General features: G+C 48.0%; 1 protein-coding gene across 2 annotated transcripts in view; it reads left to right on the top strand.

Moving 5' to 3' along the window:
* The first annotated feature begins 1,119 nt into the window (after positions 1 to 1,119).
* The window catches only part of LOC119395815 (cubilin), a 63,735-nt gene continuing 40,432 nt past the window's right edge, over positions 1,120 to 24,422 (top strand). For both annotated transcript variants that reach the window (XM_049415578.1, XM_037662823.2), the window contains exons 1-6: positions 1,120 to 1,324; positions 10,002 to 10,032; positions 14,009 to 14,251; positions 17,364 to 17,570; positions 18,843 to 19,076; positions 20,479 to 20,610. In XM_049415578.1, coding sequence (XP_049271535.1) covers positions 1,211 to 1,324; positions 10,002 to 10,032; positions 14,009 to 14,251; positions 17,364 to 17,570; positions 18,843 to 19,076; positions 20,479 to 20,610 — 961 coding nt within the window. In that variant the 5' untranslated portion in view covers positions 1,120 to 1,210. The remainder of the gene's footprint in view (positions 1,325 to 10,001; positions 10,033 to 14,008; positions 14,252 to 17,363; positions 17,571 to 18,842; positions 19,077 to 20,478; positions 20,611 to 24,422) is intronic.

The raw sequence follows: 24,422 nt of genomic DNA, 5'->3' as shown, positions 1-24,422 counted from the left end.
GAATTCCTCTTGATAGATAAAAGCGGCAACTGAGCACACGGCTACGCAGTACTGCCATAATTCAGCGTTCAGCAGTATTTTATCTCCCCGTCGTGCAACATTCCCATCGAGCTTCGCAAGCCTGCAGCAAGGCCATGCATCTTCGTAAATGTGATGCCCGCACAGGGTCAAGCCCCCCACACCGTTCCATGATATCAAGAGCTTTGCTTTCGGCACACTATAGCTACATTGGCCACTGCACCATAAAGGCACAAACTGATAATACGATACCGAAATGCGATACTAATACGATACTAATAATATGGTACCAAGTGAAAAAAAAGTCCCAGATGTTTCATTCAGCCCTTCAATAGACAGCGCTAATATTTCTGCGTGACGAAAACAGTGAACGCATTCTCGTTAAGCAATCCTTGATGGGTCCGTTTCTTCCACAAGCTCAGCTGCATGGGGCTGTGGTCATTCCCGCGAGATTCATCATCTAATTCAAGATATATCATTTGTCATCATTGATGGATGCAGAACTTGCATCATCGCAACCCTCTGGATTTAGTCACTCGGAAATTACCAGAGCCTTGGTCCGCATAAGTTCAGTGTCTTACGTTCCCAGCCAGACGCTCCGTGAAGTGTAATGTTCCACCCGGCGGCTCTCAGTTCGAGCTACGTGCGGCAGCATCAAGTTACATAAGAGTGAAACTGTAGCCAGACGTTCCGCGTCACGCCCCTCTGCTCCTGGGCGTGGGCGCGCACCTGTCAAGATTCAACGAGGGCTGTCTCGCCTTCGAGGCTTCGGTCGCTTAATCCGCGTCTTGGGCGTTCCTGCCGTGGTTGCGGAGTGCGTCCGTGGTCGCCGGCGGCGCCTGTTTGCGCGCGGTGGCCATTAGCAATGGAGCGTGACGCAGCCGGCGCGAATCGCGCGCGTCAACAAGCGCGGCGTGGCCGGCCGCCGTCATGAGAGGCGTTTATACGGAGGCGCCCTGGAGCAGCGCGCGCGTCTTCGAAGCGCTTTTTCGCCGCCTCAGGCGCGCGAGACAAAGGAGAACCAGTTGGCTGGTGACGACGCGCGCGCGACCGTCGAGCGAGGGGCCTGCCCCCCCTCCCCCCACCCGCTACGCACGGCGATGAATAGGCGCCGGAAAGCGGCCGCAGCTCTCGGCGCGCTCATGCCCGACACGGGGCCACGTCCTGGACGGACCACAGACGCTCCCCGGACATGCTGGCGGCACGTGCGAAGACGGCCTGGCTACCGCTACTGCTGCTGGCGCGGTTCGCCGCGGCCGCACTTAACACCACCGGCATCGAGCTGCGCGGCGCCCTGCACTCCGCGGTGAGTCCCCCACTCTGGCCCGCCGACGTTTGAGGAAACACCTCTGCCGCTCGGCCAGCGCTTGTTACAACCCGCCTTTAAACGCACGCGGCGCGAGTGCCATGCCTGAAGCCACGGGCGCATGCCGTGGCACCCGCGGCCTGTGCTCTTGCTTCTGCGCGATAACGTGTACGAGTACACGGGGTTTGTGTCATTCGTGCGGCAATGGTAGGTGTACCTGTGTGTTCACGTGCCTTTGTTTGGACAGGGTACGTACGAGTGACCAGCTATAATATGTATAAACTGAACGGTAAATATGGGGCTAAGAAGTCTGTCGCACGCCTCAGTCAACGAGTTCGATCCATGGTGAGAGAGCGACTAACGAATGTTTCACCAAGCCCACCGTCCGATCGTATCTCAGTGACAGCTTGACGTTGTAAGCCGAAAGAGGACCACATTGGTCCTTCTACCTGGAACATGCTCCTCCATTTCTCTTGCCCATTTTCCACGCAGGGAAGGTCAGCGTGGTAGCTCTTTGCATTATATCAGAATAAGTTCGCTTGGTTATCCTTGGATGAGTTTTAGAAGATAGCAGTATTGCTCCTTTATACATCAGCAATGAAAGACAGAGACTAACTTGTACTTGCCACCGATATTATGATAATGACTACTTGGCCAATCCTCTGTGTGCTACTCTATAGTGAAGGACGTGTATTCAGTGAAACGTCTTGCGCAAAAAAAAAAAAGAAAAACGTTCGTAAGACAATATTTCATACAACCCGGACGGACGAGAAGCTTTGTGGATTCGGCCACACTTCTATTAATCTTCAACAGCGTGGTCATAAGATACATTTTAATAAAAGGCCAAGTACATACCCATATGTGTAAGACCCCCTTGTCTTCCCAAAGAGACCTACGATATTACACTCGTGTCACTATGGAGACAATGATTCCGTGGTCACATGATCGGAAACGCAAAATCAAAAGAAAACAGTGGCCGAGTTCGAAAAGCTTTTCTTTTTTAAGTGTTCACTGCTAATGGCTGGCTGCCTTCTCTAATGATATGCCCTACTCCTCCAGATTGGTTGAACAATTCTAGCGTGAGACGTTTTTTGTGGATACGAGCTCAGCTTCGTATATCGTTACCCAACGTTCCCAAATTCCCCGAAGCTCCAGGGTACAAAGGTTGTCAGCGATGAAAAATAAGGAATGAACAGTGTGTGTATATAGCTGAGTGCTAAGGCTTCGTAAGAGGAATTGTCATTCACCTCCCCAGTTGGACATATGAGGCAAAACATTGGCTATGTTACTTTTATTCGACAACTACTTCTTATTTGTTTATTGTTGCTTCGGTTGTCGACTTCTTGTCAAACAGTAACTATGCAGTCGCTTCTATCCATAAAGACATGCTTTCATCGAAGCGTGAAAAGGGCTTACTCGCCTGAAATACAAGCATCCACAATGAATCTGTTAATCATGAACGCATGAAGACGACGAGGCATAACCCTGTTTTCTTATGAGCTTGCCAATATTGACTTAAATTTCCACTTTTTTCCTTTGTCACAATGCATACGTAGCTCACTGGTGGCTTGCAGACCGGATTATCGGATGTTGCTGTAGTTTTCATTAGTGCACTTGTTTTTAGCCTCGCTTATTGAGTTTAGAAATGATATATTATCGCTGACACCATAGCAGACAATGTGAAAGTTCATTTTCGTACGTGCATTTCTCAGGTTGCCGTGTAATTTCAGTTTCACATACAGTCCAGTTTTAATAATTATTACTATGCTTGTATGGACTACCAGTATACATAAGCGAACTGAGGAAATATTTTTATCAAAATGTTTCGGACAGTTTACATACGTTGTAGTGCTGAGATTCCCCTGTAGAACGCAACACATTGCAGCGTTTAACACGAATAGTTCCTGGAAGGCCTATATTTTCAATAAATCTATACGTTCACACAAAAGCGCGCAAAAACTTTATTTTTTTTTCTAAGACACACATGCAAACACACCCACTTCTGTTGGCGGTAAAGATAACCACGCTCCGACTGTCCCACGGCAAATACCTCAACATCGTTCTAATCAAGCCGTTCTTGTTTACTAGGTCGCCTATAGGAGCTTTGAAACGAGGCCAATCTACCCTTCACCCCAAGCTCGATGCCTAGATATTTTTTTGCTTTAACGTTGCGAGTGCGATAGAATGGCAGTGTGCGTACGCTGAGAAACGAGTTTACCCGGCCGCAACGATTCATTGTCCACAATAAAATCATTTCAAGAAGTTAGACGGAATCGGTATTGAGGAGTAAACGCGACTGACTGAATGCCAGTAACATTACAGATGAAAATTTTGATCTCGAAGCCTATACAGGCCTATAATAGCAGCCATATAATAAGGCATGTTTTTGAAATTATTCTTATGTTATTACGTTTCATTAAGGAAAGAAGATTACTCTTAAGGGCTCGTTTTTTCTTTGTTAGACACAATATTAATGAGAACTAACAGACAGTAATGCCAAGGAAAGTATAGGGGGTGTTATTTGTAGTAATTAGAATATAAATGTGAAGAAAGTAAAGTGGACGAAAAGATAACCTGCCGCCGGCAGGGACCGAACCTGCGACCTTCGAATAACGCGTCCGATGCTCTACCACTGAGCTACGGCGGCGGTCATCTCCCCGTCCACTTTATGGGGTATATATGTGGATTGAAACTTAGCAGTGTCAGTCAGCGCCAGTCGCAGCCATGGCGGCGAGTGTGGGACACTCTTTTTTCTGCCTTTTTGGCGTCACGTAGCACGTGATCTATTTACGAGCAGGCAGCTGACCAATAATCCCTCGCATACTACCTGAAGGCATCATGTCTGCCAGAACGAGACCCTCGCTATGAATGAAGGAAAGAAGATTACTCTTAAGGGCTCGTTTTTTCTTAATGAGAACTAACAGACAGTAATGCCAAGGAAAGTATAGGGGGTGTTATTTGTAGTAATTAGAATATAAATGTGAAGAAAGTAAAGTGGACGAAAAGATAACCTGCCGCCGGCAGGGACCGAACCTGCGACCTTCGAATAACGCGTCCGATGCTCTACCACTGAGCTACGGCGGCGGTCATCTCCCCGTCCACTTTATGGGGTATATATGTGGATTGAAACTTAGCAGTGTCAGTCAGCGCCAGTCGCAGCCATGGCGGCGAGTGTGGGACACTCTTTTTTCTGCCTTTTTGGCGTCACGTAGCACGTGATCTATTTACGAGCAGGCAGCTGACCAATAATCCCTCGCATACTACCTGAAGGCATCATGTCTGCCAGAACGAGACCCTCGCTATGAATGAAGGAAAGAAGATTACTCTTAAGGGCTCGTTTTTTCTTAATGAGAACTAACAGACAGTAATGCCAAGGAAAGTATAGGGGGTGTTATTTGTAGTAATTAGAATATAAATGTGAAGAAAGTAAAGTGGACGAAAAGATAACCTGCCGCCGGCAGGGACCGAACCTGCGACCTTCGAATAACGCGTCCGATGCTCTACCACTGAGCTACGGCGGCGGTCATCTCCCCGTCCACTTTATGGGGTATATATGTGGATTGAAACTTAGCAGTGTCAGTCAGCGCCAGTCGCAGCCATGGCGGCGAGTGTGGGACACTCTTTTTCTGCCTTTTTGGCGTCACGTAGCACGTGATCTATTTACGAGCAGGCAGCTGACCAATAATCCCTCGCATACTACCTGAAGGCATCATGTCTGCCAGAACGAGACCCTCGCTATGAATGAAGGAAAGAAGATTACTCTTAAGGGCTCGTTTTTTCTTAATGAGAACTAACAGACAGTAATGCCAAGGAAAGTATAGGGGGTGTTATTTGTAGTAATTAGAATATAAATGTGAAGAAAGTAAAGTGGACGAAAAGATAACCTGCCGCCGGCAGGGACCGAACCTGCGACCTTCGAATAACGCGTCCGATGAAAAAACGAGCCCTTAAGAGTAATCTTCTTTCCTTCATTCATAGCGAGGGTCTCGTTCTGGCAGACATGATGCCTTCAGGTAGTATGCGAGGGATTATTGGTCAGCTGCCTGCTCGTAAATAGATCACGTGCTACGTGACGCCAAAAAGGCAGAAAAAAGAGTGTCCCACACTCGCCGCCATGGCTGCGACTGGCGCTGACTGACACTGCTAAGTTTCAATCCACATATATACCCCATAAAGTGGACGGGGAGATGACCGCCGCCGTAGCTCAGTGGTAGAGCATCGGACGCGTTATTCGAAGGTCGCAGGTTCGGTCCCTGCCGGCGGCAGGTTATCTTTTCGTCCACTTTACTTTCTTCACATTTATATTCTAATTACTACAAATAACACCCCCTATACTTTCCTTGGCATTACTGTCTGTTAGTTCTCATTAATAATACGTTTCATTAATACACATCAAATTGTTTCGTTGCGCAATATCTACGCAACACATTTATACGCAATGAATTCCATCTATTTAAGTAAAATGAATGAGTGCGCATCGTTTTTGCCTATATCGCCTAAAAAAATATAAGCCACGGAAAACAGCGGGCGCGGTTGACATTGCAGGTATTATACTATATGCCGGCGTGTTGACGTTTTGTTTGTCGCGTCCTTTGAACACGCGCAATAATTTGTTACGCATCTATCCAGGAAACCCTAAAGGCGATGATTGCGCCTCATTTTTCAGAGTGATAGAAGGCCGCCGCTTTCGTCTTTGACATTAGTACTTGAAGGAAATATCGAAGCTTCAAGCACCACTAAGGATAAACCATACGAACTAACAGATTAAGGCATCAAGCTTGCGTCCTACGCTTTGAAAAAATAGTGGCACATCCACTAGTCAGATCGAACTGCAAATGAGGACTTTTCTTGTCGCGACTCAACTATTAGGTATTTAATATGAACGCCAATTGCGCACCAGCACGAGCATCACAGGCAGCGTTCACAACGCTTCTCCTTCGCAAGTGACCTGCTCTTGGCTGACCGCCTTCGCTGATATTACGTCCAGCATTCCGATTGGCTGAAACTTCGTTTTACGAATAATTGAAGCGCTGGACCTTTTTTGTGAATACGGGTCCAGAACAATTACCGTTCAAACAGTTTGTCCCGCCAAAGCTTCAATGAATAAAGTGTGGCATCCGCATATAATGATGCTTGCTCAGATATACGGTCTGCTAGAAATTATGTAATGAGGCATTTTAGCCTTGGTTAGTATAAGTTAGTCTGCTTAGCTGGCGAAAAATGACATCGTTGTCGCGCACGTAGCGCCATACTGCGTACTAAGCGCACTCGCAAAATAAGGGTCACCAAGAGAACGCAAAGACGCAGCGCTTTCTTCCTAATGACATTTATTAGATAGGTACGCACCGCGGGCGTAGCCAGGGTGGGGGGAAGGAGGAGGAGGTCAACCTTCCCCCCACCCCTTGAGGTTTTTCAATGTTGCATGCGTATATATACACGCACACATACCCCCCCCCCCCCCCCCGAGAAAAATTTCTGGCTATGCTACTGTTACGCACATATATATACGCAGAAACCCCCCAAAAAAAAGAATAAGTAAAAATTGGAGAAAAGAAAACTACGAACACGCCAAACCACGTGCAGGATTAAAAGTTGAAACCTGGTGCCGTCAGAAAGATACGCTAATTGACCGCCCCCGTCCCTTGATCGCGCTATAAATGAAAAGTTTATTATCCGATAGATGCAACAAGGCATGTACGCGCATGTGTGGCCTGACCGCACGATCCCCTTTGCCTCGATGACCGCCCTCATTCTCTGACGTGCCAGGAACACCGTGTATTCAAAGACAGACCTACACTTGCAAAACCGCACATGAGCGCCGAGATGTCCCGACAAAGTCGTATCAACGCTGTGCTCACGTATCTGTAGTCACGTATGGTTCGTTTGTTCGCGCCAGTGCGCTTAAGACTAGTATGAGTGAATTGTTCCAACTATGCCAAATCGCAGCCTGCTTCGCCAAGTGCCGACGTGCTTAAGTATGTTGCACCAAAAACTAAATACGGGCAAATAATGCAGTAAAGTAGTTTCTAGTACAAATAAAAGGCAACTTTTTGTTGCCTGCTTTCTTTGGCCGACTCTATCAATGCGTATTAGTTATTTACCGTACACATCTATTGAATGCGCGTATACCCCAGTTCCTTGCGTGTTCGCGGTGGTGATTACGTTTTTAATGTTTATCGTCAAGTTTCAATGTAAATGTCCTCATAAGTGGAGCAAATAAGTGCCTACGAGAAGTACCTGACATCTGCATATCGAGCCGCCTGTTAACCAAAGACTTGGAACACGTTTACAAATGCTCGTTCATTTCGCATTAGCTACAACTTCCGTTGTACTTGGTGAAACAACCACGTTTGAGATAATTTTGGTACGTCTTAGAAAACATCTGTGGTTTGTCAGCGTCTGTCAGCTGTGTTCCCCGAGATCTCCCGTTTTATTCTGCCCGCCACTCAGACTAGAATTTTCGTGTCATTCTTTTTTTTGTTGTCCTTAACGCATGTCCGAGCGCAACTATGACCTGTGCCTCCTACGGGTGCCAGACTATTCGCGCAGTGGACACACTCAATGGAAAAAGTAAGGCTATCAGCGTTATATACATTCGCATTGTTTCAATATCATACGCAGCGTTACACTTTAATCTCAAAACCGGGCGTGAGGGGACGAAAAGGATCGAACAACGTTACGGTTAGACACTGTGGCCTGAGAGTTATCAGCCGTCGGGCGCGCAGAGCGCTTCTCTATCGCTGGCGCTCATTCGACGGCGTATTACGAGGTTCACGATTTTGCATGAGAAACATTTGCAGTCGCTGAAAGGCGCCCGTCTACCCGTACAGTCTCAAAGAAACATACGTAAAACGAAGAAATTTGCCGCGCCAAAAGATTCGTAATGAGGCCCACTGGGAGAGGAAACGGACGCCCCTTGTAACAACGCCAGAACTTGCCTGGAGGTATTCTTCTTGCCCCATGTAGGAAACTGGCGGCAGCGTCCCTTGAATTTCTTTTTTACTACAAGTAAATGGCAGCGATACTGTCCAGGTCGACAACGAGAAAGCAGAGTGGAGCGTTGCATTGCAAACGGGAATGATAAAGCCTTATACTTTCGAACACATCGACATCAATAACCACTCGCGCAAGGTGCTTTGGTACTCTGGGCATGAAGCAGTGAACGCTTGTTATACTGTTGTGGTCGAATTCGCGTTTTCAGGGTTCGACGGTGCGCTCCATTGTAGAAGAAGGCGAGTTCAGCTAGTGGGGATCACAGGGATGGCAGGCGAAGCCAGCTATCGTCGGCGGCCGCTCACTTTGCAGCTGCACCGCTTCGAACTCCACAATTATTCATCTTCTCACAGGGGAGGGGCAGCGAGTGCTACTACCCTTTTATCCCAATCGTCATATTCTTTATTGCTTAGTTTCATTATTTTTAATTTCCTGTGTTGTCTGTACGAGATGCAGCTATTGAATCGGTTCTCCCGCTCTGCCACGGCATGTCGTTATGTAGTATGGAATGCAGTATGGAGAACAGGTGCAACAACTATATACATGCCTTCATGTTGGGAGAGAAACCACGGAATCGGGTTTCCCGTGTTACAGGTGAACGTTATACGAAGACTGCTGTACGTAAGGTTCCCGGATTTTACGTAGGGCTCCCGCATTATACGTTCGTGCTTCCTTGAGTGGTCCCGTCCAAAGTATAACTTCTCTGGATGTTTTTTTTTTTTTTTCCTAGGTAAAACTACCCACAATCTTTATTGCAGCCAAGTGAGGGCAGCAGCGGGAGTAAAAACATTTGGCTTATATAGTTGTTAATATAGCGTTGTATAGACTTATAGTATAGCGTTGTTAAAATCTTCGCAACGCATGGATGCCATAACGCGTGTGAAATGGCAGCTCCGAAGGTCTTAGGCTCTGGTATTCGATCGAAGAAAAAAACATTAAAATGCATGAAAATGCTAGCTTTAAGGCTTGCTCAAAAATGTAGGCCCTGCTGGTGCCACGGTACTGGACTCTTAGTGCACCGTCTGCGCATTTAGTATACTTGCCCCAACTTTCGTTTTGCGTAGTGGAGTCACAGAAATACGAGCACTATCCGGGGGTCTTTTTTTCTGGGGGCAGGTAGAATGGGAGGGGTCATGTCTATCGTCGCCTCTCCCGTAGTAGAGTGAATAGCATTTTCCATGGCGCTTTTCTGAGTTGAAACGAGTTCTTGTTCGATATCACGGGGCATAAGAGGGTCTTGGGGCCCAATACAAACTAGTTAGACGAGCAAATAATAAGCAAACCAGCTACACCGAAAGTGGCCCGTATTTCAGCAGCGCCTTCCCGCGGGAAGCATGGAGCGGCGGCATCGCCTCACGAAATGTGCGGGCCCGTGGCGCGCGACGAAGGTGCGTGCCATCTGCGCGCCGTTCCACACGTCCGCGCAAACCGACCTTGGGCCACTGAGATCCCTGGGCATGTGTTGTGTGTTCTCCGCGGAAAGAGGCGCGCGCGCGGACAATGATTTCGCAAAAGCGTCGCCACGGCGAGCAAGCACACTTTCTTCGGCCGCTTTTTCTCGGATGCATGGAGGAAAAGTGATGGCCGCGCCGGGGCGAGAATTTGAGTGCAGCCGTGGGCATCGAGACGTCGTCGTGCGCCGCTCGTCCAGTCGTGGGTCATTCTTTCTCGTCCACTCTTACAGGCCGCCGGGGACCTTGACAGGTACAAGACAGGTGAGTCCGACCCGGCAACACTGCCCTTCTTCTCCTTCGCCCCGTGCTGTGCACGCGCTGCTCACTCCGCAGCCGAGTTTTCTCCCGGACGGTGTGCCATTGGGTGTCCAGTGCGTACGCTTGTATACAGAGAGCGAGAGGCGGCAGCGATGCGCTGCAGCTTGCGTTCGCGGCGTCTAGCGGAAGCCGCTGGGTCGCGACCGCGTCCTTCTCGGTAACCGGTGCCTTCACTGGCAGGTCACAGCTGGTCACACTGCCCTCTGTACCATGGAGACAGCCGCGACAGTCAGCAGTGGGTCACGCGAAGCAATAAAGGGCCCCTTCGTTTTGCTTCGCACCTTGGACACTGTTGAAGCTCGTCTGGCGTAGGCTGCTGTATCGTTTATAAAAATAGAGCAATGAAAGTTAAAGGTGCAGCGGTAAGTACGAACAGCCCTGATCAGTCAGTATGGCGACCCCGGCAAGTTGAGAACGGATGAGCAAGTTTCCTCTGACCAGACGTCGACGCAAATGCATGCTGCTTTTAAGCCCATCACTGCCGCGCTCTATACAGAGTGTCCCAGATCATAGAGTTTCCTACAATACTTACTAGAGGGAACTCTGGCGCTAGTGTCTATGGGAGCTGCAACGCATGACGCTTCAGCCAGCATGGGAATGATGGGTAGTACACAAATTTGTCTAAACTTCGTACTTTCGGCTCCGTTTGGCTCCGCGTCGGCTGCATTCGCTTTGTCGCAAAACGAAGCGCAGCAAAAGTCAGCAGTTTCACTTCGCCACTTTAACTTCTGTAGGCTCAGCGATTCAAATCTGGTCACGAAGTTCACAACGATCCATTCTTTTATCCGAAAGAAAACCAAAACATAGCAATAAACAAAGCCACAGGTACGTTTGAAGCCGCAAGCACGAAGACTAGGCAAATTTGTGTACTACCCATCATTCCCATGGTAGCTGAACGATCGCAGCGCCAGAGTCCCCTCTAGTTAATTTTAGGAAACTCTATGTCCCAGATAACTTGCGGTAAGTATTACAAACAAACAAACATAGGCGCTACGCATGTCGGATTGGCCCAGTAATGTTCTGAGTCATATCGTCAGTAAAACGACCGTCACAGCCACTGACAGCCTGCTCAGTTGACTTCTGTGCGCGGAGCAGACTTTTCTCATTCGTTTAACTTGCATTTGAGGGAACTAAAAGCGCGGCGCGTTAGGCGGCAGTCACGTGGCTTTTCTTTTTTTTTTTTATTCCGCGCTATTGAAAGGAAGGCTGGAAAATTTTAAACAGGGCAGTTAACATAGATCAAATAATCTGATGTTTCTGAACAAGCGCTACAATTCTTCTACTGAAGATTTTACGCTAGACTTAATGTTTAAGAAGTTAATTAAGCAATCTGCGATAATTACCCAGCTTGGAGGATTGGAAAAAAGTATCATGACGTGCTGCATATGGCACGAATTGGACACGCGTAGCGCCTATGGGTTTCTTTTTTTTTTTTTAATACTTGGCACAAGTTAACTGAAACAACCTCTATACAGGGTGTTTCAGGAAATGTGTTTGAAAGTTCTCAAATGTAAGGAAAATGTAATATTTGCTTCATACTTACTTTTTCTGTAGCAGCAGACATCTTACGATGAGTAGAGACGTCATTAACGAGAGTAATTTTAGAAATTAAATTAATCTACTTTTAATTAGGGGAAACAGGCGGTCAGGTCAAATGGGAGAATTTAAGCCCTTGCAGCGAAGAGCCCATTGCCGCTTTAAAATATCAAAAAAAAAAAAAACGTGGTTCATCCCTCCGTCATAGGAATCGGTATAACACGAAAGTGAAACGCGTCCTCATAGAAGTAGTCGAATGTTTATTGTACATTGATATACGAGAGCTTGCACAATGTCTATTGGTGTGTGGAAGATATATCACCGCTTGATGTGGAGGCACCCACGTTGACGCCTGGTGGCACATCTCCATCCCTACGACTAACGTCCATCATCATGATTAAACATTTGTGGTAGCTCTATTAGTTAACATGCACCTGGACACAGCATGTGGTGAATCCCGCACAAAGATGGCCTCAACATGCACATAACAAACACTGGTACTCGTTATGCCCTTTTTTCAAAGCATCTCCATTTGAGGAGACAAACTGCAAGGTGTGTGCTCCCTATTAATAGGGTAACCTACGCCTGTGCTCATGCATACACTACTACAGAGCGCTTCTAAAACACGAGAAGCAGAGTTCGTAGCTTGAGCCGTGAACGCGCGAAGGCGTTCCGCTTCCGCTGTCGCGTGTCTCGCTGAACCAAAGCACCCACGTGCATGAGATTCACACGTTGACGTCGTTGCCTTTCTGTGGCGCTTATTGCAGCCGTTTTATTAGATGGTGTCAGTGCACTCGAAGCAGTAGGCAGCGGAGAAACACCGCTAGTTCATTTGGAAGCGACCTATACGCTGGCGAGGAGGCATCACCCGCTGGTGCAAAAGGCGAGTCACGTAACTGCGTCGTCACCGAATCGAATCACCGCGCACGCCGCATTTCACTGGCCATAGAGTTTCCTGGAATATTGAAGCGAAAGCCTTTGCGGCGCTGAGACTACCGAAACGCTCGCAGTAGGTGCTCGCTATTGTCATGATGCATTACTCGTGGCCTCCGAGATTGGCTTCGGCAACGCGCCGTCGCAAGTGTTCCTCAGCCCGTTCCATTGGCGCGGGGAGAGCGCAATCAGAAAAAGCGGTGTGACAGTCAGAAGAGCGTTGCTGATTTGACGCGGAGCTTCGGCTAAGGTCGCCATCACGCGGAATGGTAAATAGTTAACAAAAAGATTACACCATGGCAGGGCTATAAACGCGAAGGGAAACACGACGCGCGTCGTGTCTCCCCTCTAGACTGGCCGTGATTTCTCACAGGGTGTGCGGGAGAATGCGATGTGGCTGCCAGGCAAGCGTCGGAGAGTTTTTTTTTTTTTATGAACGGACGCTACGAGCGAGGCTTGGGCTAAAGCCGCCACCTCGCGGCATGTTAAAGCGTTGACAAAATTACACTTCTCCTTTTGGAAATGTGCGGACTGGGACGGCTGTAGCAACGGCGGGTTGCCGGAGCTAATCGCGGAGGCCACGCTTCACTCTACCGTTTCCAGACAGCGACCCCACTCTGCGAACCAAGAGCACTGTGAGAGGAAAGTGTGAGATATAAAAGACGCGCGTTCGTGTAACCTCCTTCGTGTGTTTGACGGTAGCGCAGTCAGGCGCCCGCCTGCTATCGTCGCGGACCGAGAGGTCGGAAGTTTGACTACCGTCAACGGAACTTTTTCTTGTAGATTTCTTTCTTTGCCATCTGATCGCGTGCATTTTGCTGACGTATTTCCGCGACGAAAATACGTCATGAAAGTCTTGGTGGACCCCGGCATATAACGCTATAACACTGGTGATATTTGCGGAGTGATGAAATACGACCGATTTCGCCGGCGAATCGGAAACCGAAATGCTGAATAGCGCAGCCGTGATACTCTTCCAAGACGTGCAGAATGACCAAGCGTCGTTATATCAACCATCGATGTACTTCGCTTCGTGGGTGCGCGGGCTGCGCTTGCCATAACACGCATAGCGCACGTATAGTTAACGAATGCAGAATAACGTCACTGCAATCGTTGTCGAAAACAGTGTCGTCATTCCAGGCGGAGGTCCTCGCAGGATGTTATGACGTGCCTGACAGAATCTTAATTATTAGTTGCTTAGACATTTTTGTATATTGGAAATGTTAGTACGTGCCGAGCTTCAGCAGTCTTCAAGGCAAGAACTTACTGTACCGCGCATTTTGTAACTCTTGTGCGCACGACAAAACAGAGAATGCGACGTTCTCAGCTGCCCAGTTCGGCAGCTGAGCACGTCGCTGGGCTCGAATTGCGGGAGTTCTTTCGTATCGTCACACACTGCAGCGGCGCTGCGCTAACGCTTAAGTGCGTGCGTTCGTCGCACATCGCGCAGCGGGCGCGTGCGACGCGACAGTGGACAGCGCCGAAGGCTGGATCCTGAGCCCCAACTACCCTAGCGACTACGCAAACTTCGGCACGTGCAAGTTCACGGTGCGCAAGCTAGGCAGCGACGTGTGCACGCTACGGCTGACGCTGGACGACTTCGAGCTGGAGGAGAGCGCTGACTGCTTCAATGACTACTTGCTGCTGCCCGACGGACAGAAGCTGTGCGGCTCCCTGCCACCGGACACTGTCAGTGAGTACACGCCCGCTGCCATACACCTTCCCCATTCAAGCCTTTCTAAAGATGTGCTACCTATTAAGTGACCGCACTGCAAACGATCTTTCTGTCGCCTGCCGCGCCCGACCAGCTTATAGACTATTTCACGGACGCGTTCAAGTGCCGCCATCTTGGGCTGTTAACATTGCCGTTTCGTATCCGTATCAACTAAACGAACAGTGCTAAGGTAAGCTCATACGCATGAAAACGATAGGGCCGGCGCATTCGACGTTTCATGACCTTGTTTATATGTGTCATGTCACAAACATAGTAAACGAAAAGAAACATTCATTAATCAGGCCAAGAAGGCGACGCCCATTAATCGAAAATAAAGTCGTTTAGGTTAGATTAGGGTATCGAGGCATTCTGGCTACAAGTTCACGTAACGCGTCCCGGTACATTAGACGATGCATAGAGAAATACCATGTATGACATGACACTCGAAATTGGCGCCCAGCTACATATCTAGACGCTGTTTCGTTGTATAAGGCGAGACGACAGATGTCGCCTTGCCATGTGTAAAAATCATGTGGCATCCATTGTCTCTACGTTTTGCCACATCGATATTCTATACTGCACCTCTGCGCCCAATCAGTGCATACTCCTGCTTATTTCTAATTTTTTGCTATTATTGTACCCGTTCCAGCAATCCCAATGCTTCTTAAATATACGTGCTTGCTTCCTTCATTTGGGGCGTAAACGAATTACACTTTGTTAAAATATGTCCCATCGTGTCTGTGGCTTGCATACAAAAATAGCGTATATAACTTCTATGCCTAAGCTGTCTGTATAAGTTGTGCCTGTAATCGCTTTAGTCATCAAGCACCGAGCCCTAACTTCAAAAAGTAAGGTTGTCCCCTTTGTGTAGATGTAAATCATTATGTTATTCTCTACCCAACCCTCAAACCACAGCAGACGTCTAAAATCTTTCGACGCTTATTGCTTCTCTTTCATTTGCCTTAGCCGTTCTTCATAGTGAAGCTTTGTTTATGCTCCCCGCAGCTTCAAAAGGTGTACTACCCACTGTCTCCATGGTTGTAGTGCTTCCATGCTCGCCTAAACTTGTCTACCGACGTACCTCTGCTTAATTTAAGGCTAGAATTGGTGTCATATCCCGAGAATACTACATAGTTAGCTGCGTGGTGACACTCGCGACAAATTTTTGCCTTCAGGGCGCACTCGGCAAGCAACGGAAAGGGCTCGTTTTCCGCGCCTCTCTATGAAGAAGTTTTCAAAATTGTAACCTAAAAACACCTGTCTGGTTTGTATGGGGTCTTGGACTATATAGCGACGGCAGTGCGTAAGTTGGCTCAGCGTCAAGGAAGTAATCGTGTGGAAGTGAACGAAGGCCAAGGAAGTGATCGTGTGTGCCTATACCCGCACTTTGCAGTTGTTTAAGAAGCTGTAGCATCAGCATGACATCACTTCTGTCTTGAGACACATGAGTGGTCATTATGTAGCGTACTTTCACGTGGCATCACGGTGTAGGCTTCAAGTAATAAGTCAGTACGGAACTTTTATCCTTCACGATCGTACTCTCTCTTAACCTGTGAATGGATCGAAATTCTTTGTAATGAGGTAGCTGTTTGTGAAATAGTAAACATAGAAAAAGATAACAGTAAATTTGGTCAGCGAAGCCTCTGCGGGAGTGCCAACGCGTTATTCTTCGTTTTCAGACAATAGAAACGTCAGTGAACGAAAAATTTTGAGAACGCACTGACAGATATCTTTTTCCCCTCACATCTTGACATACGGAAGTATATGGACCCCTGCACAAATCGCGTTGATCCGACCCCTTCCTGGTGTCAGGCTTCTCCGCATATTGTCACCCAGTGCGGTGAACGCTCCTCTCGGGCGTCTTCTAAAAAGACTGGGATCATAACCATGCATGTCTTGCGTACAGCTGCCAAATAACCTTGGAAATAGTTTCGTGGCTGCCCGGTCAGCTGCCGCATAATCATTTGGTTTTAATACATTAGACTCGCAGACAATATGCAGTGACTCGGAAAGCGAGTGATTAAATTGCGGCTTTCTTTTTCTTAGCACACATACACTTCTGACGGATACTAAGAAAAAAGCCCTCAAGTAATGCGATTAGCTCCCATACATGGTGAAATAAAGATGAAAGGATGAAAAGTTGAAAAACAAGGAAGAGGAGGGTAGTAACGCCAACAAGTAGCGTGATCGCTTTCAGTGTAACCTATAAAATAGTGCTGTGGAAGAGTAGTTCATTGATATAGCTCAGCTCATTATTCAGTATTTAAATATTGAATTTCGTAGAAGAAGTAATGCATAATTTCAGGTTTAATTCGAAAAAGTGCTTTGGTCACAGAGCACAATGGCGCGTATTTGTTCAGCCCCTTAACACTTCAAAAGCCTAGTACCAGACTACAGTGCAACCTCAATGAACTAAAATCTGCGTACTTCTGCGCTCATCTGGGCCATAACTTGATGTCTTACCGCAAGCGCCGTCATTGCATTAACTAGGATGTTCCTGCTTCGGCCGTGTTTTGCTGTGTTCCAGCAATGCGCCTGCTTAACCAGCGAACAAAGACATGTTCGACTGCGGCTCACATTGTCACAGTACGAGGAATACAGTTTCAAAAGAGAAAGGACGAGAGGTTCGCAGGAATAGGTTGCTACTTCTCGTCTAGGTAAGGTGAGAAACCCAAAAAAAGAAAAAGGGCGAGGGGGGATATAGACGGCAGGTGACGATATACAGTAGTACAATGGCAGATACAATACGCGGAACAAATGGCAGCGAAGCATGTGTTGATGATAACTCTCATATATGACTACGAATCTATACTACACTTCAACACTGTGCGTACGTGCGTAATGTTGGTCGCACTTAACTTCGCATGCAAATTCAAATTCAACAATCACGTAACGTCATTGCTCATTCCTAGTAGTGCACAGTGTATGGCATAATAGCCTTGCATGCGCTGCCAGTGACGTAACGGCCTTGTAATGTCAGATCTGACAAATTGCGGAAATCTTAGCTCCATAGCTTTGTAAGTGGCTGTGCGTTCAAATGTGTGATGTCTCGCTCTTGGCGATGAATGGCGCCCCTCGTTGCCCTTCGCAGAGACGGTGAGCATATCGAGGCGCCACAGCAGCTTCACATTCATCTTCTCAAGCAACGAGGCCAAGACGGCGCGGGGCTTCATGATCCGCGTAGAGCAAGTGCGCGACTCGTGCACCGACGACCTGCCGGACAGCCCGCTCTTCCCCACAGACTCGCAGCCGGAAGACTTCACGCCGCTCGGCAGGCCGCAGCCGCAGTTCGGAAATGGTGAGAGCAGCGGAATATGTAAGCACGTAATCTAAAACTTCCTTCAACAAGGAACAGCATCAGTGTGGGGCGTTTGCCGGGACGACGACGGCAACAGAGCATGCCACTATGTGATTGTTAAAATGTTCACGAGTGATCGACTTAGTACTTGTATAGTAATGAAGACACGAAAGGCGGTACAAGGCTGGAAGGAGCAAGTAGGTAGCGTCAACTAATATTTGTGTTAATCTTTTCCCATGCTGTGCTTTCTATCCACAAGAAGAGCTTTAAAAAAGGATGCTCGAAGCAATTCGTGTGCTTCGCTTTTTTTTTTTTACACCCGCGTTAGTCAACGCTGCGCTGTACTTGTTCCGGCCTTGTCCCATTTTTCAGCGCTCGCTTCTTCCCAATAATCTCGCCTTCCTCATGTTTGCTTACCCCTTTTCCTCATCCTCTCATTGACTGTATTCCTGTAGCATCCGCTTGCAGCCTTCTGAGATTGTTCTTATGGTTTTTAGTGGAATGGGCACTCCTGATATACCGGCGAAAATGTTGGACTCCCTTCTGTAGTCCGCCGCAGTAACAAACGGATAAACGAACAAAACATTCAGATCTGTGGCGTCACTGCAAATTTGAAATATGCGGCCTATGAAAACGTGATTTCACAAAGCTTTGCTCGTTTTACGATGACCTTTGAATACCTGATTAACAAAGCTCTTTTGTATGGAAACAAGGGCGGTACACTAGCACCCAAGAAAAGTTCATGAAGGCAGTTCGTATGTGGCGTTACGGACGTCTTGTGTTTTGATTGGTTGTGCTTTTATTGGAATCGCCTGCACGCTTTATGTTACACGTAACGTATGTGTGTGTCTGTATGCCGCAAATAACGCATCCAGTGTGCTTTAATTGTGTGACGTATTCACTGTGACGCATCCAGTGTGGTCCGTTACGCTGCCATTGCGGTAGCATTTAATCGCTGGGCGGAATGCAGAGACGCCCACAGGTACTTGTACACCCATGCACCCTAAAGAACCCCAAGTTGAGAGTAATCCGGAGCCCTTCTGTGAGCACTCGTTCGGTGCCATCGGTGGCGTTGAGAGAGATCGTTCTGAATATGCAAACCTATTTCTGTCTTTCCTGTGACTGCACCTGATCGTTGCTTCCTTAAGTTGTTCGCTCAAGGTTTTCATGAGTCCTGCAGCACAACACCATCGATGTCGAAGGAGTGCTTATAGTAACCTCGTGGGTATGTGCCAAGAGCGAGCGCTGCTCACGTGCGGCCGGTGCCCCCAGCAGGTGGGTGCGATCGGGACGTGCTGGGCTACACGCACGTGCTGTCGTCGCCCGGCTACCCGTACGGCTACCCTCCGAACCAGTACTGCTTGTACCGGGTGTGGCGAGCCGACAGCTCGGTATGCCTGCTTGAACTCGACGTGCGAGACTTCGAGCTGAACCAGCGCGACTGCTTCAGGGACTATCTCGACCTGCCGGACGGGACGCAGTTCTGCGGCCAAGTGTCGGGAACCAGTGAGAGCGTCATCTCAAAATGTGTTACGATTTCCGCGCACCAGCTTGTGTGCGCGCAGCTGAGAGCGCATATAGGTCCCGTGCAAGGAGGATGCGACGGTCGGCACAATGTAGACAGGGGGTCTTGGCGCAGGTACTGCAGAAGGGCACGTCCTTAACCTTACGACAACCACACTTGCTCGTAAAGATGACCTTAGACGAAGCTGTGTTGCTGTAGGGTACCACTCGTGCCAGGAGGAAGTCCGCGTTACCGCTTCAGTTGTTACATAGCTGATGTAGCCACTGTTCTCGGACGTTGTAAACTCTGGCTGCTTTAAGCTAGGTGTTTGTAGAGTCAGCGTACGGTAACTATTGCGCTTTCTAACTCTTTTTACGAAACAAGCATACCTTACCTGGAAAGAAATCACACCTGCAGAATGCGGACGAAACAATGTCATTGAATTGAAAGCTACAGTAGCCGAAAATATGAGGATGTGGCGAAAATAAAGCAGCCAAAGAGAAAACTGGAGTAAAGGGAAACAAAGTAACTGCGTCAGCTAAGCCTGCGTCTGTGCGATTGACAACTTACCGTATTAAATTTTGCGTAGATAACTTGCTAACCGAACAAGTCACTAACATTGTTTCCAGTGCTATGTGGGCTGGTCAACCAATAAGTATATAGCCTTTAGAGCGGCAATCTTCATTCAGCGAATACATGACATCAATGTTGTGATTGCCATAATGGGCCAGTATATGCAAGCTAATTTTAAAAAGGCACCTACAACTCGCGTTTCCCTATGTGCGGTAACTTATATTCGCGAAGACACTCTGTCTACAGCTGTACCCGGCGCACCTACAAGCTAGCAACGTCGAGCAGCACGAATTATCGAAAATGAAGAACACTAGTAGCGTTAGATGTTCGCATAATGTTTTAACAGGCAATGTCAATACCGCCAAAAATAAACTTATTTCAGTGAGTGAGTGAGTGAACAACTTTATTGAACGATCCGGCAAAAAAAAAAAGAAAGAAAAGAACAAGTGTTATTTAGTTAATCGCAACTAAAAAAAGGCAAGAGAGCGTTTATGTTTGTCAAATAATGCTACTTTAATTCATTGCTCCACTGCTAGCTCTTGAGCACATTTTGAAATGGATTTTTTCGTTAGCTTGTTCAAAGACCAGGGGCTGGAAGTCAAGAAATGCTATGGGGGGGGGGGGGGAGGAATGATAGAAAGAACTGAAGGAGTTATCCTAAGGACAGGCAGTCGAAATACCTACATTGTCGTACACTATACGTGCATGCACAGGACTTGCATGGTAAAAGCAGCCGAGGAGCTGCAGTAGGTGTAGCTAGGGAAGCGATAGATGTGAGAGCCTTGCAGGCTGTGCGCGCCAACTTCCATTCCCACCACTGCCCTCCTCCAGAGCTGCTGGAATTCGCCCCTGGCTCGGAGACGCTGAGGCTCAAGTTCGTCAGCGACGCGTACGGCTCTGGCAAGGGCTTCAACATATTCTTGCGGCAGAGGCCCAACTCCTGCAGGGGACAGGTACCCCTCGGTGCGTGCGGTGCAAGCCCCAACTCCCACGCGGAGTGCAGCGGCTAAGTCATTCTTTTTTCTCAGACCGCCCTATTCGCGACGCTTTCGGGGCATCCGTGGCGCCCGGTCGCGGGACAGTCTCCATCACTCGCGGGTCGCCATGGGTCCCCCGTTCGTCTCGGACTGGTGACGGTTCTCGGGAAAATGTCCATCCTCTCCCACGAAGCGAATAACCGGCATGGCCGAGAAATAACCGGCATGACAGTGTTCTCGACAATCTCTGGCACTGGACTCGAGAACAAACACGCTCGTGCCCCACCGCGAAGGACGGCTGTGCAGCTTTGAAGCCCGCTCAGCATCTCCACGTGCCACTCCCCCACTGCACACTTCCTTCCTCCCGCCCCCAGCGTTCGTTTGCGTCTACTACAACGTCGCTTCCTTTGGCTGACGTTACACAGCGCTGGAGTATATGCACCTGGTGAGGCCATGTCTGTTGCCGTAGGCGCCCTGCTATGCCGCAGCCCACGCCCAGCCACCCGAGTGTATTGCATGAGCTTCAACATGCACGCTTAATTACCCGCTTTAATAGGAGCCGCATATGTTTGCTGCCTTTACCACAGTCGCACTCATTCGCATCGTTCACTACTGTCATCACAGTTTTCCAAGGCTTGTCTGTGCAGAGGCGCTACTTGGCCATCCATATCCGGGTACGCTGCTCTATACACAGGTTACTGGAAACAAGAGGAATAAAACGAAGGGCGACACGAATACATCTCTTTTGTGATGGTTGATTTCCCAAGGAAAGTTGAAGCTTCGATAAAACATAAATTTACATATAATGTTGCGCACGTCGTTCCGCGTTCTGCTCTGTACTTTATGGATGGAAACAACTTTATTTCTCTTTTGTTTCAGTAGCACGTATAGGCTTACAAGGATATTGTAGTTTCACCTCAATTAAACCATCTTAAATGTTGGTTCATACAAGCATTAACCTCGGCGGCATTTATCGACAGTGCTGCCGTTATCCTTAGCGCAGTTAATCCCGCTTAGCGAATATTCTCCTTACTAACGAATTTTATTTTGGTATCACAGCAACAAATGACTAAACATATAAAATTCTACCGATCACTTTGTAACAATGGCGCCCGTACTCTGTACATGACCTTGGGGTGCAGGGCATGAGATAATGCAACGATTACATCGCAATCATCTGGTCTAAGGCATCCGGCCAATGGAAAGGAGCCTGTACGAAAAAAGAAAAAAAAGGGGGCTTTGTGAATTCGGCTCCAGGTACTGGCGGTTGTAAGGCGGCAAAGTATACGGAAGGAATAGCATTGAGCAAAATGGATGATTTCATCAAACCGGCCCAGCGTTCGTAGAATGGCTAGAAGTGCACCAAACATTTGCCTGTTGCTTTATTGCACTGGGCGATTGCTCCCTGTGCAGGGTGATCAAAATTAAGCTTTATGGTTTCCTTTAAATTCAGCACTGGGAGGTACGTGAAGACCACCTTTTCAAATAAGTTGCGTGGCCAAGGGTTACAAGGTGAAATAACAATTATCGCTGTCAGCCGCCCAATTAAGTGGGCATGCTTGTATTGAAAAGTAGGGACGTGCTTACACACACTTCCAGGTGTCAGAATTATTCTAGCGTAGCCGTGCTCGGAGATATCCGGCTGCAAATTTTAATTGCGGTTCGCATGACTACACATGCGAGACAGCGAGGATCGGCGCAGAGCTGCTCCTTGATGTGCCGCGGCAATTGCGCGCGGCCTTCAATCCGACAACGGGTCGAAGGCATAGGCAAAAGTGATAATGGTCACCCTTTTACTACCGGCTAGTGATATCAAGAAATGACTGCGCGTCACATCACCGAGGAACTTCGCTCCAATCTTACTTTTTTGCATGCGTTATCATGCGCAGCAGGAGATCTAGGAGTACGGGCATGCTAGAAGAATTCTGCCAGCAGGAACATGTGTATAAGCACGACTGCCTCTGTAACTTTCAGCGCGAATATGCCCGCTTACTGCATTCACTAAAAAGTTCATTATTCAATCTTAGTTAATTGGGCTTCTGACAGTGATAATCATCATCGCACTTTGTGTCCGCGTGCATACATAACTTGTTTGCAAATGCGGTCATCACGTACTTCGCAGTGCTGAATTTTAAGAAAACCATAAATCTTAATTTTTATCACCCCATATAACGGTGCTCGCGTCACAGTAACCGCTACCGTGAATAATCCGAGGTATTTATTTCTTCGCTCTGCAGCAATCTTTGATCTCGGCGCAATGTTGTAGACAGACTGGGCAGAAAAGTAGACATCTCGATAGCAGACAAAAAAAAGCAGGCATCTCGATAAAGCATACATAGAAGCATATAATGAGGTCATAAAGCTAGCAGTATCAAGCTTCCCAGTCCAAGGTAATCCTTTGCTACCTGGCGTATTGCACTGCGCTTCTCGTATATCGAATACGAGTAAACGGCGGCGATGCGCAAGGCGACTCGTATTGATGCGCCAGGCGAGGATAGACAGAGACAAGTCGCCTCACGCTGTGCCATATTCATATAGCGTGTCGCATAGAGGGATAGAAGTGTCCTCCATTGCACAGCAAAACGTTCAGTTTCCGGAAACAGGCACGGACTCGTTGTGGACAAACAGTGATGCACCAGGCGTAAACCCTGTCGCTCCTCACTACCTGGAACTACGGGCGAAACAACCTTTTTATTACTCTTCAGATGATTTTTAAATGCTCCCACAACCCACAAGAAAGTCACGGTATTATTTTTTTACTCTACATTAGTGGCTGCGCACAAAAGCAGTATAAGGTATTTCTACACTACTTGACAAAATACCAAATAAGTGCCGTTGTTGCCGAATTGTGACTGTCAGTACAGCTACAAGAATGTTTGCGGGTTTTTCTCAGTAATTCACCAGAGAAATAAGAAGCGTCTGCTTGTGCATATACATAGAGGTACACAGGGCTCTCTATTCGAAGAAGGGGAGGGGGGAGTCTCACTGCAGCCCCCCCCCCCCCTGGTCGAGTCCGATAGAAAACAAGCTTTGCAAGGGATGGAACAATGAAAATGAAGCGATGACGTGCTTCTAATAACGTCCTGCCTTTGGCCCCTGGCTTTCCGGGTGCAAAGGTGGGAAACAAACAATGTTTGGAATGCAACATCAGGGGTCCTCGGCCGCCATTGTCGTCAAAAACATGCAAGGCCATAGACCTGCGCAATTACGGGACATGTCCGACTCAGTAAAGGCATGGGGCAGAATTGCACCCCCCTTAGATGATTACGGAGGCCGTTCCCCCCCCCCCACCTCCCTCCCCACGCGCACGACTATGTGCATATAGGTGGATCGTCAAGTAACTGGATTGTTTTGCTCAAACGCTGTTTCAAATATTCTTTTCAACGCATACAATGCCACGCAGCTGGAGTGGAAAACGATTTTCTAACCCACCTTGTGTAAAACACACACACGCACACACAGCACTCACTCACTCACTCACTCACTCACTCACACACACACACACACACACACACACACACACACACACACACACACACACACACACACCGCTGTATACAAGTAGTGCAACATGCAAAGGTGCGGATTACTGATATACATGTATCGCTTCAAGAGACAACCGGTTATTCCCAAACTGATTGCTTTCTTTAAGCATAAGATTGCGCTTTGGGTCGTTCCACCAGCAGGATTGATCGTAACGTTTTGGGCGGGCGTACTTGGCACGATGTCTCCGGCGCAATGAGGGAAAGAGGATATCTCTGGATATCTCTATGTTTCTCCACGCCGGGGTAAATGTCG

This window comes from Rhipicephalus sanguineus, chromosome 1 (assembly GCF_013339695.2).
Source record: "Rhipicephalus sanguineus isolate Rsan-2018 chromosome 1, BIME_Rsan_1.4, whole genome shotgun sequence".
In the NCBI taxonomy this organism is placed as follows: Eukaryota; Metazoa; Arthropoda; class Arachnida; order Ixodida; family Ixodidae; genus Rhipicephalus; species Rhipicephalus sanguineus.
Note: the sequence above shows the minus strand (reverse complement) of the source record. Positions and strands in the feature narration are given on the sequence as shown.